General features: G+C 35.1%; 2 protein-coding genes across 3 annotated transcripts; both read left to right on the forward strand.

Annotated features, from left to right (window-relative positions):
* Window positions 1-1,641: 1,641 nt before the first annotated feature.
* On the forward strand, window positions 1,642-4,789 carry LOC124928952 (cytochrome b561, DM13 and DOMON domain-containing protein At5g54830). The gene has a single exon (XM_047469207.1). The coding sequence runs from the start codon at window positions 1,941-1,943 to the stop codon at window positions 4,626-4,628; it is 2,688 nt and encodes an 895-aa protein (XP_047325163.1). The 5' UTR covers window positions 1,642-1,940; the 3' UTR covers window positions 4,629-4,789.
* A 785-nt stretch (window positions 4,790-5,574) lies between these two features.
* LOC124932294 (CHD3-type chromatin-remodeling factor PICKLE-like) lies at window positions 5,575-20,244 on the forward strand. 2 transcript variants are annotated; one of them, XM_047472911.1, is made up of 31 exons: window positions 5,575-5,734; window positions 5,866-6,014; window positions 6,802-6,939; window positions 7,056-7,210; window positions 7,529-7,690; window positions 8,099-8,331; window positions 8,443-8,538; window positions 8,739-8,875; window positions 8,967-9,176; window positions 9,255-9,362; window positions 9,971-10,021; window positions 10,101-10,200; window positions 11,093-11,235; window positions 11,328-11,431; window positions 12,331-12,469; window positions 12,558-12,727; window positions 12,803-12,869; window positions 12,960-13,082; window positions 14,636-14,745; window positions 14,816-14,897; window positions 15,053-15,250; window positions 15,574-15,727; window positions 15,804-15,909; window positions 16,484-16,558; window positions 17,159-17,220; window positions 17,327-17,403; window positions 17,480-17,610; window positions 18,347-18,722; window positions 18,872-19,004; window positions 19,196-19,248; window positions 19,574-20,244. In XM_047472911.1, exons 2-31 carry the CDS (start codon window positions 5,868-5,870, stop codon window positions 19,943-19,945), a joined length of 4,212 nt encoding a protein of 1,403 aa, XP_047328867.1. In that variant the 5' UTR covers window positions 5,575-5,734; window positions 5,866-5,867; the 3' UTR covers window positions 19,946-20,244. The 2 variants fall into 2 exon arrangements, with proteins under 2 accessions (XP_047328867.1, XP_047328868.1); XM_047472912.1 differs by having other exon boundaries at window positions 15,807-15,909.
* Window positions 20,245-20,560: the final 316 nt, after the last annotated feature.

A 20,560-nucleotide genomic window follows, 5' to 3' on the forward strand; every position in this document is an offset into this window, starting at 1 on the left:
ACACAAACTCTTTGAAAATATAAATGTTAAATTAAGTTGATTCAAATTAACATGAATATAATATGTTCATATGTTCTTCTAGAATCCATCAATAAATATAAATTGACATATATATGGGTGAAATGCTATGTTATCCTTCTTCTAAATATTTATCTAGATGTATAAAAGTTAATCCAAACACTTAACACTATGAACATCAAATGAAAATTCAGCAACAAAATTAAAGGTTCATTCAAGCAATATGCATAGAAGCACAACTAAAAAGTAAGTTGGAAGTGGGAACAATCTTTATTGCATATGATTTGAATGAAATATATATATGTAAATAAAGTTTGAAATAAGTTAATGTTATATATGATTTAATTTTAGAATAAATATTGACTAATAATGCTAATGATTATGCACCAAACTTCCACGTGTTAGTTTGAGTTTAAATAAAAAAGGTCAAATGGTTTCTTGGTAATCAACTACCAATCCGCGTACAAAGATAAATATATATATATATATATATATATATATATATATATATATATATATATATATATATATATATATATATATATATATATATATATATATATATATATATATAAAAGTTGTTTGAAAGAAAAAAAATAAAAGTGTAATGTTAGCAAGTTCTTTGACTTTCAACTTAATTAGAAACCTATTTACTAATTTAATTCAATCATACCTTAATATTAAAATGATCTTTGAGAGAAAGGGGACACTCAACCAAAATTTGAGTTTGCTTTAAATTTAAAAGAGACCCTTAGGCTGTGTTTTAATAATTTGAATAATGAAAATTCTTATTTTATTTATTACATTAGTCAATTTATTAATTACAATATTAAAATACCTTATATTTTAAATTATTATTTTATCATTATAAACTAATAATATATTTTAAATATTTTAATAAAAAAAACTCAACATTTTTAAAATAATTATCAATCATTATTTTTATAAATAATTAAATTATTCAAATAACTTGAATCAAAATAAATCTTAAACTATCCTACAAAATTTAAATTATACATTTAAAATTAGAAAACACATACCAAGAAAGATACAAACTCGTCACATGCCAAAAATATTGAGCCTTTGCTTAATTATTATTATGATTGAGCTCAAATTAACATTTTAGATAATTTCATGACTTGTTTATATTTAATAGTTTTAAAAATAATATTATAAAATAGAAGTTAACTAAGTCATGTAGTGAAATAGGTCCACCATTATTGTCACCATCTAATTTTCTTTTCTCCACTGCTAAAGAATCATTTGACCGATGTGTAATGGTTAAATTATTAAAGAAAAATAAAAAAGGAAGATGTAGCTAACTAGCTATAAGAAGAATCCATTACATTAATTACACCTTTTTCTCTTTCACATCTTAGACGATGCTATAAAGTAGAAAGATAACCTCATTTAAATGGGATTATTAAAAAAAATACTTTAATTTGTTGAGAGTATTATATATATATTATATTGTTAATAAAAGTGTTACATATACGCGTGGCGGAGGAGGGGGCGTATTAAAAAAGGGAAAAAATAAAAATAAAAATAAAAATAAAAAAATGAATAATGGTTATTTAGAAAGGAAGGAAGAATGGGCTTTTTAATTACCTATTGCTGCAGACAAGGGGGGGCGATGTTCTCAACAACATACATTTACGGGAAAAGAACGAGTTTGAGACTCGCTTTTGTCCGAGTCCCAACCGCCTTCTTCCCCCTTTTCCTTTCCTTTTCTTCATTTCCTTCTTCCTCCTTCCGCAACAATCCAGGCAGGAGGAACTGACGATTCAAGATTCTCCAGGTATTTCTAGGTATCTCTATCTGTTCATATACAATCGCGCCACACAAAGATACGATCTTTTCCCGGATCCATTAAACTCCCACCCAGATCCGTTCATTCGACGGATCTTCTCTCCTCTTCACATATGGCAAGAGCTCTTCCGCTCTTCGTTTTCCTTCTATTTCTTTGGTTTACTTTTGGCTACTCCGATCCAGGCTACAATTGCTCCAAAACTAACACTTCATTTATTGGTTACAAATCCGAGTTTGTAATGGTTCAGCATCAGCTTCGAGGTTTTTTCGAGTTGATTGATGATTGTTCTTTTAAGGTTACCCAATTCGATATGCTTCAAGGGGCTGACGCCTACTGGTGGGGTGCTGGTGGGGATGATTTTGGGAATTTAACTAGTGGGTTTGTTATATCTGATATGAAGTTGAATACAACTTACAAAAATGAGACCTTTGTTGTCAAGTTAATGGAAAATATTACCTGGGATAATGTTAAAGTTGTTGGTGTTTGGGATATACCCTTTGCGTCTGATTTTGGTCATGTTGTTTTAGACAGCAGTTTAAGAAATGGTTCAAACGATTCTGTCCCTTCAGCTCCGGCCAGTGGTAATTTGAGCAATTGGGGTTTTGAGCAGCCAACTATGTTTGATAATTGTAAAGTGTTGACAGACAATTTTAGGGTTAGATGGACATTACATGCGTCTGATAACCTGATTGACATTGGGTTGGAAGCAGCCATTGGAGTTCAGAATTATTTGGCCTTTGGCTGGTCTGATCCTAGTTTGTCTTCGGACCTTACCCCTAATGCTGATATCACAGTCACCGGATTCTCAGAAGAGGGCATGCCTTTTGCCGATGATTTTTTTGTAACAAAATATGTTGAGTGTACAAAAGATGAGGATGGCAATGTTCAGGGAGTTTGTCCCGACATGGTCTATGCAGGGTCTGATCCCGATTCTGTTGATCAGGTGAACAACACAGTATTGGTTTATGGTCATAGGAAAGATGGTGTCTCGTTTGTTAGGTTTCAGAAGCCATTAACGTCGGTTGACAAGAAATACGACGTCCCACTGAATCAGACCGACAACATCACAACAGTTTGGGTTATCGGATTAATCAAACCCCCAGATAGCATTCACCCTTATTACCTCCCACAGAGTCAAGACGCCGTTTCTGGCCACCAGTTACTTAATTTCTCCCAGAACGTGAACGACTGCTTAGGACCCTTGGATGCATTAGACAAAGAGGATCAGGAGATAGTCATTGCCGATGGGAAGTCTCCTATCGTCGTCACTACTGGCCCTGCACTTCATTACCCAAACCCTCCCAATCCATCTAAAGTCTTTTACATCAACAAGAAAGAAGCTCCTATACTGAGAGTGGAGAGAGGTGTCCCTGTTACGTTTTCGATACAAGCAGGCCATGACGTTCCTCTATATATCACTTCCGACCCACTCGGTGGAAACGCGACCCTGAGAAACATGTCGGAGATTATATACGCAGGCGGATACGAAGCTCAAGGCGTCCAAGCAAGTCCGATGGAGTTAGAATGGGCGCCCGATAGAAATACGCCTGATCAAGTTTACTACCATTCGGTCTACACTCAGAAAATGGGCTGGAAAGTTCAAGTGGTGGACGGGGGATTGTCAGATATGTATAACAGCAGTGTCATTTTAGACGACCAACAAGTTACGTTGTTTTGGACGTTATCGGAGAATTCAATATCGTTCGCAGCTCGAGCCGAGAGGAAAAGCGGTTATCTCGCGATCGGTTTTGGTACGGGAATGGTGAACAGCTTCGCGTACGTTGGTTGGATCGACGGAGAAGGAAAGGCCGGCGTCAGTACATATTGGATCGACGGTAAGGACGCTTCCATGATTCATCCGACGTATGAGAATTTGACTTATGTGAGGTGTAAATCGGAGAGCGGGATAATTACATTGGAGTTTACTCGGCCTTTGGATCCTTCGTGTAAGAGGAACGAAAAGCCGGAATGTAAGAACATAATCGAACCGACGACCCCGGTTAAGGTCGTTTGGGCGATGGGTACTCAGTGGTCGGAAGAGAATTTGAGCGAGAGGAATATGCATTCGGCGACTAGCAGTCGACCGGTGAGAGTTCATCTCATGCGTGGCTCAGCGGAGGCAGAAGAGGATCTTCGGCCGGTTCTAGCTGTTCATGGCTTCATGATGTTTCTAGCTTGGGGGATTCTTCTTCCGGCTGGAATACTATCGGCTAGATATCTAAAACATCTTAAAGGGGACGGTTGGTTTCAGCTTCATGTTTACTTGCAGTACTCTGGATTGGCTATTATTCTGCTCGGCTTTCTTTTTGCTGTTGCTGAGCTTCAAGGTCTTCATTTCGAGTCCTTTCATGTTAAATTTGGAATGTTTGCTATTATGCTAGCTTGCATACAGCCTTTGAATGCGTACATACGGCCCAAGAAGCCTGAAGGCGAGCAGGTTTCTTCAGAAAGGGTGTTATGGGAGTACGTACATCTCTATGTTGGAAGATCTTCAATTTTTGCTGGTGCAGTTGCTCTTATTAGCGGTTTGAAACAACTTGGACGGAGATATAATGATGAAGATGTCCATGGGCTGACTTTGGCTTTAATTGGTTGGATATCGATGGGCTGTTTGATCGTAGTGTATCTGGAATACCGAGAGAGGAGGAGGTCGAGGGAAAGAATTGTGGCTAGAAACAATTGGGTATTTGGAAACGTCGACGAGGATGTTGATCTTTTACATCCTGGTCGAACTTTTTCTGAGAAAGAGACAGATTCATCCCAGCGAATGGAGATTCAACTAGAACCGTTAAGCAGATAAATATATATTTTTTTTCTTTTTTCTTTTCAATCTTTACTACAAAGTTGATATATTTTCTTTTTATAGAGCATAACATTCCCAGTCAATTCATTCAAATATTAATTGGGTAATTGTGGCTTAGGTGTACTGTGTTGTTCAATATAGTTTTTCCACTTGATAAATGTTCTGAAAACAGATGGTAAAGAAAAACAAAAATAGGGAAATTTCTTCTTAGCCCCAGACAGATGCAAGTGAATACTGTGATTCGATCCTAAATCTGTCTTTTGGTTTATATTCATTTGGTACTCTCCCTTCAACACTAAGATGTGTAAATCTTTCAGGAAGTTGTCTCATGGTTTATGTTGTTATTTGTCTTCGATGAAACTACTAAATGAGTGTTTTGTTCGGCGTTTTATATTCTATGGAACTTTTTTAGTTCGCGGTTTTGATGACTTGGATTGTGTGATCTTAAAGAAAATCCCGCATCTTGTTTCCTCAAGACATGTATAAGACATCACACAAGACACAAATTTGACAATTATGGTGTTAGTTGGGTAAAAAAATACTATTTGATTGTACTATTTATTTCCTATGTATTGCAAGTGTGAAATTTTTGAATTGACCATGAAATATAGAGTACTCTCATGATAAATTTGATGTTTAACACTAACCAAACAAGAATGAATCGTGTAATTTTAACACTAATCAACAAAGTAAAAACCAACAAAGCGAGAAATAAACTTGTAATTTGATTTTCTAACACTAGTCAACCAAGTAGGAATAAAACGGTGTCAATAGAACAAGCTAGAAAAATACGTGTTTTGAAATCAAATTTTTTAAACCGAAAAGTGATCTTATAAAATAAAAATAAAAATGAAAAGCCATTTAGGGTTGGAATTTGGGATTTCTCCACAAGTCTGTATAAAATTGATTCTTTTTGTAACCCTAGAACAAACAACACTTACTAGTCATAAAGTCACAATTGAGGTTGTATTGTATTCAATTTTTCTCAATTGTTCTTCAAAAAATAGATATATATATTTTACTGTGTCGTAGCTTGCTGTCTCTATCTCTGTACTTGGAGAGTTGGAGCCCTCGGCCGTTTGCTATCTCTCCGGCAGTTGGCGGTAGGAAATTTGCTTTTGAAATCGAAGTTTATCGTTTCTGATATCAGTTGTTAGCTTAAAGAAAGTGTCTTTACGTAATTCACCAGCTCATAGTTGAGTTCCGCTTGCATCTCTCCTTTCTTCTGTTACAGGTATGTCGAGCCTGGTGGAGAGACTTCGGGCCAGAACAGATCGAAGGCCTATTTACAACCTTGATGACTCGGATGATGAAGCTGATCTTGTCCACGGAAATTCTCGGGCTGCGAACGAGGTTTTTGAGAGGATAGTAAGAGAAAACACGGTGCGTTATTTGTTACTTTACTTTTCATTTTCTAATTGTCTGATGCTAACTTCTGCTTGCATCACTTCTTGTTTTTCGGCTTAATTGAATCCAAGCTGCAGAAAATTCTCGATTGGAATATGAACGAGGACAGAAAGCTTTTTGGATTTCACTTTTCATAGCATTTCTCTCATCTATCTCCTTGATTTTTCGCATTTCCACAAACCTTTAATTTTATAATTAGATTAATTATCAAGTAGTATTCAAGGAAATCAATCAAATTTAAGTAAGTATGCCACTTCTTCTTTTTTATTTTTTTATCATTTTCAGTTAATGAAATTTATACCAAGAATCTTCTCAACCAGGATGGCGGTTGAGCTTATCATTGGTGTTTGTGCAGAGCAATGAAATTTTATACCGAGAATCTATATGTTTTCAGCTGTCTTTGGTACTATATTATCGGATTGGTCAATAAGAGTGAATTGTTTTTATAATTAATTGAGTTCAATGGGGATATACCTCGAGACAATACTGTAGTCTGCATAAAGGATTCTTAAGTTGAATCTAGGAGAACCATGCCTGTTTTGTTCTGATGGTGACCATCCTCTCTTTATTAATTTTTTTTTTCTTGAAGAAAATAAATTTCGAAATTATATAATGGAATTTGGAAGCTTAGCTGATTTATTTTTCTAACTTTGAGTTTTATAGTCATATCGTGTGCTATTCCCATGTTCCTTCAAAAGGGAAGATTCTAGTAGTTGCACAGTGTACTTTCTCAATGTTATCTTTTGGCCACTTCTCTTTGTAGAAATATGATTCTTGTCAACTATGCGGGGAAAGTGGGATTCTTCTATCCTGTGAGACATGTTCGTATTCCTTTCATCCAAAATGTCTGGTTCCTCCGCTGAAAGCTCCTCTTCCAAGCAACTGGAGGTGCCCTGAATGTGTAAGATTATCCTGTCTACAGATTTTTGTTTGTATGAAATGCCACAATGAAACTAGTCCCATAAATTATGAGATATTCTTAGTGTTTCTTGCTAAATTACACTATTGTCCTTGCAGGTGAGCCCTTTAAATGATATTGAAAAGATCCTAGACAGTGAAATGCGTCCCACAAGTGCGGAGGATAGTGACCCTGTAAACCCTAGCTCTGGCCAAATCTTTGTGAAACATTACCTGGTCAAGTGGAAAGGATTATCTTATCTTCATTGCACCTGGTATCTTTTGTTTGATTATAATCATTTACTATTTCAACAGTGCTAGAATACTCATCATGGTCATTAAAAGTGATTGAACCTGGTTAATCTTATCTACTTCACCTCTGAATTCTTGAAAACTTTCCATAAAGTTGTCTAGATCGGTTATATTTTCAATTATTGCATGAAATAATATTTCTGGCTTCTTAGTGGGGCTAAGGACCTTTTTTTGCCCCCGCACTCTTAATTAATCTTCTCTTTCTGAGTTTCTTCTACTTCATCCGTATTTGATAATTTATGTCTTTGAGTTGTGTTAGTTATTTTTACTTTATGTCTCAGGTTGCCTGAGCAAGAGTTTCAGAAAGCCTACAAGGCATATCCTCGGTTGAAGACGAAAGTCAATAATTTTCATAGGCAAACATCTGCAATTAGTAACTCCGAAGATGAATTTGTTGCGATTCGACCTGAATGGACTACTGTTGACCGTATCCTAGCCTGCAGGTTAGAACATCTGAGTAATCATGTTGTTTCTTTGAAGTGATAAGTCAAAATAGTTTTGTCTGATAGTTTTGCAAAAAATTGTTCTGTGTACTGAAAAAAAGACATTTATTTTTTCTTTTCTGGTTCTCGTGTCTTACAAACGTTGGTTGCCCTTATGTTTGATTTATTGGTTCCTTTCAACATTACTGCAGTTTCGTAGTGGGTTCAAGTTTGTAATTCTGTTGCCTAGAAAATCATATGAATTAGTATATTTCCTTGCATTGGTAGTTTCTAAACTTTTATAAGAACTATAAAAAATTTCTCCAAGAAAGAAAGGACATGTGCTGGTATTGCCATGTCTGTCTTGCACATTTGCTTACCTACTAACGTTCTGATAATAGTTCTGATATATCCTCATTTATGATGCAGGGGTGATGATGTCGAGAAAGAGTATCTTGTGAAATGGAAAGAGCTATCATATGATGAATGTTACTGGGAGTTTGAGGCGGATGTTTCCTCATTTCAGAAAGAAATTGATAGATTCAATAGCATTCAGTCAAGACGTCGAAACAAACGTAAAAGTAGCATTCTTGATACTGAAATGGAAAAGAAAGGGAAGGATTTTCAACCATTTGAGCACAGTCCAGAATTTCTTTCTGGAGGTACTCAAAGCTTCTGATATACTTCCTGTTATTAAATTTCATGCTTGTCAAGTTCTATTTTGGCTGCACCATGTTGCTAATTGTATTGTTTTTCTATATGTGGAAATAAAGGTTCACTCCATCCTTATCAGCTTGAAGGATTGAATTTCCTGCGATTTTCATGGCCCAAACAGACACATGTGATACTTGCAGATGAGATGGGTCTTGGTATGCCCTATATGCCTGATCTTATAATTGCTTTTACTTTATCTTTTGTTTAATTTTACTTTGAAGTCCGCCGTCCTATTAATGCTAAGAGTTTGAGTGATGCCATTTCTTGTCACTTTGATACTTAAATTGTGTTTTGTAAGAGGAATAAAATAAAAATATTTATCATCTCGAGATGGCTACTTTTTATTTGACTGCAGGCAAAACCATTCAGAGTATTGCATTTTTAGCTTCTCTCCTTGAAGATGGCATCCGTCCGCATTTAGTGGTAGCACCACTGTCCACATTGCGTAACTGGGAACGTGAATTTGCTACATGGGCCCCTCAAATGAATGTTGTATGTAATTGAACACCCCCAAATCATACCAGTTCTCTGTTGACATGCCTACATATATACCTTTTGCTGAATAACTATTTACTTTGCGCAGGTTATGTACGTTGGCTCTGCTCAAGCACGCAATGTTATAAGGGAATATGAATATTACTTCCCTAAGAGCTTGAAAAATAAAAAGAAGAAGCATGGTCAGATTGGTGGCGAAAGACAACAAGATAGGATCAAATTTGATGTCCTGTTGACATCATATGAGATGATTAACTTGGATACTGCTTCATTGAAACCTATACAATGGGAGTGCATGGTAGGATACTTTGTCACTGATTGAGTTTTTGCTTAATGTGTTTCTATTTCTTTTTGAGTGAGTCTGACATGTATGCAGATTGTTGATGAGGGCCATCGTCTAAAAAATAAGGATTCAAAACTCTTTTCTTCCTTAAAGCAATATCTGAGCAGGCACCGTGTTCTTTTGACGGGAACTCCTCTGCAGGTTTGATCAAATTCAGTTGATATGGCATTGTAGAGTCTCCATGGAATATATATCCTTCTAAAGGTTTAGTTATCAATTAATGACTTGAAGAAACGTCTCCCTCGAGCCACTGAGATAATAGTTTATTTGCAAGCATCTGATCGTCACATCTTTGGTTTATTATTTGATAGATATTTGTGAAGATTTTTCCTGTCTCGAAGGATATTACATGAAATATAAGATTTTTGTTGAACTACTTAAGGTCTAGTGGTTGGTTGTCTGCTGAGTTAAAAAAAAGTGTTTTCTGCCATGTTTAATCTTTGATTAACTTCAAAGAAGTAATAATTTATGTAATGGTGTGTATATAATCATATTTGTAATTTTATGTGGATAACTGCAGAAAAAGTGCTGAAGATATTAGGTTTAGCATTATAATTGTCAGGTTAAATTCCATGAAATACCTCTTTTCTTGATAGCTGTTATTCGATCCATATGCATCTGGATCTTGTTTAGCCACAAGTTTTTGTAGGCTTGAATTGGTACCTATAGTGTTTTGGAAAATGATCGAGACCAACATTCTTTGTTCAGAATCTTTTTACTGATATTTGTAATCTGCTCGTGTGTCTCAGAACAATCTGGATGAACTTTTCATGCTGATGCACTTTCTTGATGCCGGGAAGGTTAGAATAGTTGCAAATAGTTAGTTTCCTAACTTGATATTCACTTGAATCTAAATTATTTGAGCAATGACTCCTTCAGTTTGGAAGTTTAGAGGAATTCCAGGAGGAATTCAAGGATATTAATCAAGAGGAGCAGATTTCCCGGCTCCATAAAATGTTGGCTCCCCATTTGCTTAGAAGTACATCCCTTGAACTCATCTTTTATATCTTTTATGTTATACCTTAATCATCCTTAATAATTATTAATTTCATTGACCCGTTGTTTAGTATTTGTTGGTGAACATGCTTCCCTATTTGGTAGGAAATATTTGTATTAGAAATACTTTATATCTGTTATAAATCGTCTATATGTCTGGTTGTTTATAATTTAGTATTTGGTTGCTGAACTTTTTTTTTTTTCTTGTGTTCTTCCTAAATTTTCTGCACATCTTGATGTCTAGATTTGGTAGGAAATGTTAATATAAAAACTCTTGAGTAACTGACAACGGAAGGACTTGAAACATGAGTTTTTACTGCATGATTAATGAGAAGAAAAATTGACTGAATTCTTATGTCAGTGGTGCCCTGGGATCCTCTGAATACATTTTCTTTTTGGTGACGTCAAAACTAGAAATGATTTCTGGTTGCAAAAAAAAAAAACTAGAAATGATTTCTTGCTACCTAAGAATGCTGTGTGCAAGGAAGTTAAGGGCTTTGCTTAATGCATGCTCGTGACGTGTTTTAGGATTGTGTCTTTTTGGAGTATGCCTGGAAGTTACAAAGGATCTTATTATTTTTTCAGGAAGTTCTACATAAATACACAATTGGTCCATATGACTTGCCCTGATTAGTTTGGTTTCTTTGTTGATTATGTCTGCTGATTCTACATCTTTTATATATTCATAAAACAAAGCCTTTACTGCTGTAAGTGAAGGCCTGAAACTTTTAAGCTTTCTCAACACTACCAATGATTCAAGCATGTCATGTTTAAGTTAGCATGGTTTGTTTTTTGAAGTGAAGAATTAGCACACTGTTCACGTGGAATTGACTTTGCTACACATGAATATCTAATCATCTTTAATGTGATTGTAGGACTGAAGAAAGATGTGATGAAGGAGCTACCTCCAAAAAAGGAGCTTATTTTACGTGTGGATTTAAGTAGCAAACAAAAAGAATATTACAAGGCTATTCTGACTCGGAACTATGAGATCCTAACTCGTAAAGGTGGAGCACAGGTGAATCTTCAAATTTGCCCGCACAATGTGATATCATTAATATGTGTTCCTTTTTTCTTATAATTGTCTATTCTGTGAACTCCTGAAAACAGATCTCTCTTATCAATGTGGTAATGGAATTACGCAAACTCTGTTGTCATCCATATATGCTTGAAGGTGTTGAACCTGACATAAGAGAACCGAAGGAGGCTTTGAAGTAATACATCACAATTCAATCTTTTCCATTTTGTTTTCATTATTTCCTTTTGATTCCTTTTGTTTGCTAGCAATGGACCCCTATAGTTCCCAAAAGTGTGTAGGCAAGTCCAATTAACCCAGAGTTGAGAAGTCTGTAAAAGAGTCACTGAAGTTGGATGTGATGCTCATATCACTGCCAATGATATATCTGGTATTCTTAATGCTTCTTAAATGAGTCAGGAGATCAGAATTTCAAGTGTTTTGTCACTGATTTGGCAATATTAGTTATACCTGCCTACTAAACACATATTTCCCTAGCATAATAAGGGGTCCCAACCCTAGTCTATTCCTAGCCAAGTGAAGATGAAACTGAAAACTTGACTCTGCTACATTGGAAGAACTTTGGCATCCCAGTCAATACTTAAATTGCTGTTTGGACTTGACTTTAGTTGTGTAACAATCAGGAGGGAGAGAAAATCTAGGGAGGATATCTATCTGGATTGTACAAATAAGAAAACTAAATAGGTGTTTTGGGACATCTGAGGAAATAGTATGTAACAAATTAAAAGTGGCAACCTGTGTACATATTTTCATTATTTGGTGATGGAATAATAAATTGATGTATGCCAAGTTAATTATGCAACGTACCATGTTTAGTTCCCTAAGAAGGCAACAAAGGGTCAGTATGTTCTTCCAAAGGAATCCTATGAAAAGAACCAATGTTGAATTATGTTTTCCCAACATGTTTTGGTGGTTACTCTCAACTCTAGTTGAAATATGGCATTATATATCTTCACCTTATATAACCTTGGTCTGATCCCACTCTTGATTGCAAGTATTATATGCGTGGTTAGCTATTGTATCTGACTAGTATGTCCATTTCATCACTTGGCTCTTCTGATTGTTTATAATTGGCAGACAATTGTTAGAGTCATCTAAGAAGTTACAACTTCTGGACAAGTTCATGCTGAAACTTAAAGAGCAAGGTCATAGAGTTCTGATTTATTCGCAGTTCCAACATATGCTGGACTTGCTGGAAGATTACGTAACCTACAGAGTATGCATAATTCACCTGTTACCTATCACTTCCTTCAGTCTTGGGTGATTTTACTAGTAAAGTGTTGATCTGTTTTTTCTGCCCTCAGAAATGGCAATATGAAAGGATTGATGGCAAAGTTGGTGGTGCTGAGAGGCAAATAAGGATAGACCGGTTTAATGCCAAAAATTCTTCCAGATTTTGCTTTCTGCTATCAACTAGAGCGGGGGGTTTGGGGATAAATTTAGCAACTGCTGACACAGTTATCATATATGACAGGTAAATGCATAGATGTATACATATAAATCTCTATGTATTACCTTTTATTGTAGCTTACAATTTTCCATTATGCAGTGACTGGAATCCCCATGCCGACTTACAAGCAATGGCTAGAGCCCACCGTCTTGGACAAACAAATATGGTAGAGAGCTCCACTTTTTGGAATTGGTTTTCGATAGGTTGATTTGGCGTTGTAGTTAATAATGATAGTTATTATATCTTTACTTTGCAGGTACTGATTTACAGACTGATAACAAGGGGAACCATTGAAGAAAGGATGATGCAGATGACAAAGAAAAAAATGGTCTTAGAGCATCTTGTTGTTGGGAAGCTTAAATCACAAAACATTAACCAGGTATTATTGCTGGATTTCGTTTCATAATGGAGAGATTTGCATATTCAAAACTCAGGAACATGAGAAAAGTTTTACCACACAATATTATTATTGTTTTTAATGAATAATTCTCAAAAAAAAATATTGTTTTTTAATGAATCCAGTAACTAAATCATAGATAGCTTGACAATGCTAATGGTTTTATGTATGTATATGTATAATAGAAAAAAATGTTAAAGCGAGTGAGGACAAAGAAAAAAGGATTTTTTTTTCCATATACTAATGAAGTTATTGCTACTGGTCTTAGGTTTTTTATGCTAAGATACTGGTCTTAGGTTCATATGAGAGTGTTTATATTTTTTTTGTAGAAGTAGGAGTATGGTAATAAGTTGAGTAATCTACTAACCCAGTAACTTACTCTAATTACCATACTACCCTCACACTACTACTAATATATTACTACAACTGTTACATTCTCTATTATTTGTATTTAGTAAGCTACTAACCCACTAACCTACTCTACTAATTACCATGCTACTAATATCCTACTCTATGGTTACATTTTACATGTGTTATTTCCATTTTATTTCTTCTGTTTTACATGCTTGTTTGGCGAACTTTTGCAGTCTAAAGTAATTGATGCTACATGTCGCATCTATTATTAACTTATCTTAAATCCAAATGTCTGTAATACCCTACGAAAATATATTCCTTCTAAAATTCAAAATGCATGCTTTCTGCTTTCCCTTTGTCTAGAGGTGACAACTTCCTGGTGTTTTTTATTACTTCTAGACTTATTTTTTGACTACTTCTAAACTTGTTGGAGGAAATATTATAATCACTTGGAAAGAGATCTCAAGCACTCAGCTTAGTTAGTTGATAGGTTTGTACATGATTCATGATTACATGTGTGCTTCTCATGGCTGTGATAATTGAAGGGGAATCCAATTCCTTGCCTTGTGATATCACCTCCTCCGTTGCATTTTGTTAAATACACATATTTTGCTTCACGAAGAACCTATTGCAAGGAAATAATTTGAGTTCCCATCTCTGGCGAACTCAGTCTAATCCTCCCTTGGATCAATTTTGAAGTCCAGACTGCACTTCGCACTTCTGCTTCAGTACCTAGCTCCTGTTTGCACTTCAGAATTTGTACACAAACAGGCACAATTTGAATGGTCTGATACCTGTGATACACTAGGAATTAGAACCGAAACTACATCTAGCTCAATTGTAGAATAATACCTTGAATTGAATGATGAACAACAAGAGAGGATAGATTGTAATTGTGGCAGCACCTACAATTGAAGGACATGATTAGATGAGGATAGAATTATATCATATAGATGAGATTGAATGATAAGAGATAGGAGAGAGATTGAACCTTTAGAGAGGAACAAACTATTTCAGCTAAATCTCATAACCACTTTCCTGCCCTTTATACTCCTCCATAACCGCCTCCTCAACTGCTTATTAGTTAATAGATCTACTTATTTATTATTCCCGGGTTAGTAACCCGAACCCTTGTTATTCTCTAGTAACAGTTTGTATTATATCTATTGATTTAATTACAGGAAGAATTGGATGATATAATAAGGTATGGTTCAAAGGAGCTATTTGCTGATGAGAATGATGAAGCTGGAAAGTCCCGCCAAATTCACTATGATGATGCTGCAATAGATAGGTAATTGTTTTCCTATAATGTTGATTCATTATATTTACCCACACAATCTGCTAAACTGTATCATTATTAGGTTACTTGACCGTGAACAAGCTGGGGATGATGAGAATACTGTAGATGAAGAAGAGGAAGACGGATTCTTAAAGGCTTTTAAGGTTACTAGTCTTATGTATTGAGTAGTAGTTATCATATTTTACAATTCATGATGATTGTTTCAGTAGTAAACTTGCATTCATGGCGCACTTCATTACTTTATACAATTTTTTCTTATGCGTTAAATTTAAGAAACTTATGTAAGAAAACTTTATAGGTAGCAAATTACAAGTACATTGATGAAGTGGAAAAAGAAAAAGAAGATGAAGAAAAATATGACCCTGCTGAAGATAGTTCTGCTGTTAACAACCCAGAAAGAACAAGCTATTGGGAAGAGCTTCTTAAAGACTGCTACGATGGGCACAAAGTTGAGGAGTCAAATGCTATGGGGAAAGGGAAGAGGAGCCGCAAACAGGTATCTTTGATCATGTGGGAGATATAATTATGATGTAGTTTATGTCATACTCATTTTCTGCATTATCCTATTTCTGACCTTGTGCAACTGAATTTGTTTGTATGAAAATATGCATAGAAAATAACAGAAACATGTAGCTGTTATTGATATCAAGTTGGACCAATATATTCTTACTTAACAAAATATTGACATTCTTTGGGTTTAAATATTGTTGTATGTATAAACTGGGTGGAGAGTGCTTGCATAAAAAAAATGACAGATTCCTATTAGGTAGATTTACACCTTATACTCAATTGTCTGATGTGTTTGTGTTACTTATGTAGATGTTACCAGTAGAGGAAGATGACTTTGCTGGTATGGAGGATGTAAGCTCTGATGGTGAAGACAACAACTATGAAGCTGAATTAAGTGATGGTGAGACTGCAGTACCAGTTATTCCTGTTGTTGGGAGGAGACCCTACAAAAAGCGAGCTCGTGGTACAAAACCTATTCTTGGTATCATCTACATAATGTCTCTAGCTGCACTTGTATAATGCTTCTGAAACTGTTGCAGTAGATAGCATGGAGCCAATTCCTTTGATGGAAGGCGAAGGAAAATCATTTCGAGTATTGGGTTTCAATCAAAGTCAACGGGCTGTCTTTGTTCAAATTTTGATGAGGTAGAGTGACATATTTATGTTTTTCCCCCAAACCCTTCTCCTCCCAGTTCGCTGCACAAGAGCTTTTTTGTTATTTAATATTAAATCATTGCTAAAGGGGAAAAGTGTAGGACACTCCTCTGTATAACATTAGATCACCTATTAACTATTTACACTAGGAGAATCTCCAAAGGAAAAATGCAAATGAAGAGAACCCTTGGACATAATCTTACACAAGTCACCACTACAAACTATATCTCTCCTTTTGGATGAAGAAAAAAGGGGAATTGCTCAAGATCACATAGTATTACATCCATCACAACATAAGTGATTTCGAAAGAGTTGCATTGTATTAAATTCATCACAACAAGTGGTGCCTCGCATAGGACATATATTCCTCACTCTCTTTGACACAGTCCCAAGAAAAGATTATGTAGGATCTAGTTCATGTGATTCATTGTACTCAATAGACATATTTCGAACATACACTGATACACTATATTTGGTTGCTTATAGAAGTAATGTACGCATTTAGGTTCAGCAAAAATCATATTTTTGCAATTTTCTGTTACAAGGTTTTTCTCATTCTTGGCAGGTTTGGGGTGGGTGAATATGACTGGGCAGAGTTCACACCGCGATTAAAACAGAAGACATATGAAGAAATAAAAGAGTATGTATTGAATTCATAAATCTTCCTTTGTATTCTTTTACGAGTCGATTGCTTTAATGTTTAAATACTATTCATATTTTGCTGAAGAATGCTGGGATATGGAAGTTGTCTTTTCCTATATGCTAGTACTGTGAATTATATTCTTCTTGTGGAGGTGGTTATGTTTTAATGTGTTCCTGATTTAGTTTTTTGTATTGAAGCTCCCTTTTGTTTACCATAAGCTTAGATGCCTTTTATCATCTCCCTGAGACCTGTAGCAGCCAAGTGAGACAAACTAATAGTTTGATTTCCAACGATGCTCTCAGCTCAATTGGGTTTGATCAGAAGTATTGGTTGATTATTATATCTATTATAATTTACATTGCTATATATATATATATTGTTTTGTTTTTTGTTTTGAAGAAAGTAAAGATTGTATAAAGTGAAGAGTGGCACAGATTGGGAGAACAAAGATACAAGCAAGCAAAAAAGTAAATTCGAAATAGCTTTCGAAAAGATCAAAATAAGTGATCTCCAAGGAAGCCATAAAGCAAAATAATAATAAAAGAAAGTAGTCAATGATTTGGCTAATTTATAACATGTCTAATTTCTTTCTTGCAGGTATGGTTTACAATTCTTGGCTCACATTGCCGAAGATATCACGGAGTCACCTACCTTTTCAGGTTATTGTATATTTGCTGATGATGCATTTTAGCTCTTTCTCCCAGCACCTCCCTTCACCTCTGATTATTCTGGAGTTTTCAACGAAATTATTATATTTGACTACAGATGGTGTTCCAAAAGAAGGACTAAGAATACAAGATGTGCTTGTAAGGCTGGCTGTGTTAATGATGATACGGGACAAAGTGAGTTACCATATTTGTCTGGTTTGATAATTCTCGTTCTCTTGATTGAGATTTTCTCTACCCTCTTCTTCCACAGGTAAAATTTGTGGCAGAAACTTCAAGCACTCATATTTTTACAGAGGATATACTATATCGCTTCCCAGGCTTGAAGCATGGAAGGTTTTGGAAGGAGGAACATGATAAATTGTTATTGCGTGCTGTACTGAGGTATGTATTAATATATTTTTTGCCAAGGAACCTTTCTAGTGCTTGGAAAATAATGAAGGATGATGGTATTGATTGTTCTAAATTTAATATTCAGTTTTTTTAGTAAAATCTCCTAGTACCATAAAAGTTAAAGAGAGCAAGATGACACCCACCCAAGGTAGATCAAGAGGTTGAGATATCAAGTTTGATTCCCACTGAAAGCGCTTTGATTGAAGTGGGGGTGATGGTGATGTGCTAGCTCCTCCAGGGGTTTCCCGGTCTTAAAAAAAGAAAGAAATATGAGACTTAGTGTGACATCTTTGTTATATGCATACATTCCTACATTTTTTATGCTAATGTTGGTGACTGGAGATAACTCTCTTCAATTATTCCTGGGATGGGAGGGAAAGCAACCACCCCAGCAAGGTCTACCAACAAGCACCCAAACACCCAAACCTACACAGATTAAAGCATTAACCTTAGTCCAGCATGCCAATGATTGTGTACTTGACAGAAGAACTATTGAAATAGTGTTTCCATTGATCTGTGCTAAAAATGTGCAACCTTGTGGGATTAATTATACTTATTAATCTTTAAAGTCGCAGATTCGACGATTCCCACTTAGAACGCCTTAAGTTGAAGTGTATGTATGGCTGTGGAGGTCATGCTAGCATCCTTCATTAAAAAAAATAAAAAAAATTATACTTAGTAATCTTTATCTGTTACTTTCTCATTGATATTTTCTTTGACTGAAAAGGCATGGCTATGGAAGATGGCAAGCAATTCTTGATGACAAGGACTTGAAAGTTCAAGAGTTAATTTGTCAGGAGCTGAATCTTCCTTTTCTCTCTCTCCCTGTGTTTGGAGCCCCTCTACCTCAGGACAATAATAATGCAAATACATCTGGCTCTGAAGCACATTTGAACCAAACAAAAGAAGCTGGTCCTGGGAGTGACGTAGCAGTTGATGCTGCACAGGCAACAGCTGATCCTGCCATCCGAGCGCAGGTCTTTCAAGATTATTCTTCACTGTACCAATTCAGAGATATGCAGAGAAGACAAGTTGAGTTCATCAAGAAAAGAGTTCTGCTATTGGAGAAAGCACTAACAATGGAACACCAAAAGGAATTATATGTAAGTTATAGCATTTTGAACTCAATATTTTTTTACTACAATCTAAATGTAGACCCGTTTTAAAAATATGTTTGCTTTCATAGTGACACTCAACTGATTGAGTGCTTGCTCCTTTTAAAAGACATAGATCATTGTTTCTTGTACTATAGGGAGATGACAAGACAAATGATATTCCTGGTGTGGACCAAGAAGTTGAAGCCAGACTTGTGGAAATACCAACTCTATACAATGCGGATACTGATGCTCAAACAATTACTCAGTTGCCAGAGATGGAACCCATATGTAAGTACCAATTTCATTAAAGATTTCCTAGAGCAAGAAAAGTGAGTATATATAGGTTGAATTACAATGAGAATATCTAATCATTATTTCGAAAAACCTAACTCAGAAGACTCAACTATCCTTGAACCTTTCATTCTTCAATGATCAGAACAGTTCACTCATTTTTTCATCTCTCTTTTTCTACTCTGCAGCTGCAGTACTTGAGAACCCGGATCATTTGGAGTTGACCCGGCTTTATAATGAGGTATGTATTCTAATATTGGCTTCCTGTTTTTTCATGATACACTAGGAATGAACAGTTTAGTTGGCAAAGGAAAGGGCTAATAAATTGAGCCCACTTAGAAATCACCTCAAAATTGAAAGTAAATATTTTCTGGATCCAAAATTGAAATATTTCATTTGGTATACAAATCATTTCTAGTATATCATGATCCAATTTTTTTTTTTTTTTTCTCTTTCGATTTGACAAACTTAATTATTATGAATTTTCTGGGTAACGAAATGTCGATTCCAAAAAACAAGGCAATGACTGACTACCTAATAATCTAACAATCTCTGTAATGTTGTAGATGTGTAAAGCATTGGGAGAGAATATGCATGAATCTATAGTGGCATACTTAGCCGTGCAACAACCACTCAGTTCCAAGTTGAGGAATAACCTAGGTTCCCTGGAAACTATTTCTCAAGCAATAAACAGGATCCTCTCAACTTCCAAAGATCCCAGTTCCAGCACAGCGACAGCCACAGAGCCAGCATTAACTGAAACCGAACTTGAAGAAACAACAGCTAATTTGTCAACAGTGCCAGTGCCAGCTGATTCTCAAACCGAAGGCGAGGCTGAAGCAGTAGAAAAGGTAATAAAGGATTCGCCGACAAATAATCCAGAAGTGGGTGGAGAGGATGGTGGTGATATCGAAATGGAAGATAAGCAAGATGATTAAATATTGAAATTTATGTACCTTTATTATTATTATTATTATTGGCGTGATTAAAAGGATTATTCCTGGCATTTCTCCTCCTTATTAGTTGTATTAGTAGTAATACTTACAAGTTTGGTAACAAACAAAAAGGTAGACTACAGAAAGTATTATTAGCATACTGATGTATCAGCTCCCATCATATTTTACTTTTTTTTTTTTTTTTTCTTTCTTTTTTCCATGTGTGACTAATTCCATACATTTGAATATTATTGTAATCTCATACTTTATTAACTATGAAATCAATTACACTTATTTATCTATCTTAAGTTTATGATGTAATGTCAATTACATAAACAACACACATTTAATACAAATATATATAAATTTCATTATGTAAATGCTAAATAGTAAATTGGTTGAGAATTTGAACACATGATTTTCATTACTAATTCACCTTTTATACATCCCAAATGGTAAGGTTTGAAAAAAAAAAAAAACTGAAATTTCAATTTCAATTTCAATCTAAATGTTTTATTTTTTTTATTTAATTTAATTTTTTTTTTTTATAAAAACAACTTATTATTTAATTTAAATTAAGTCATTAAAAATGACACTTAATTTTAAAGTAAAATGTTC

The sequence above is a fragment of the Impatiens glandulifera genome, chromosome 3 (genome assembly GCF_907164915.1).
Source record: "Impatiens glandulifera chromosome 3, dImpGla2.1, whole genome shotgun sequence".
In the NCBI taxonomy this organism is placed as follows: domain Eukaryota; kingdom Viridiplantae; phylum Streptophyta; class Magnoliopsida; order Ericales; family Balsaminaceae; genus Impatiens; species Impatiens glandulifera.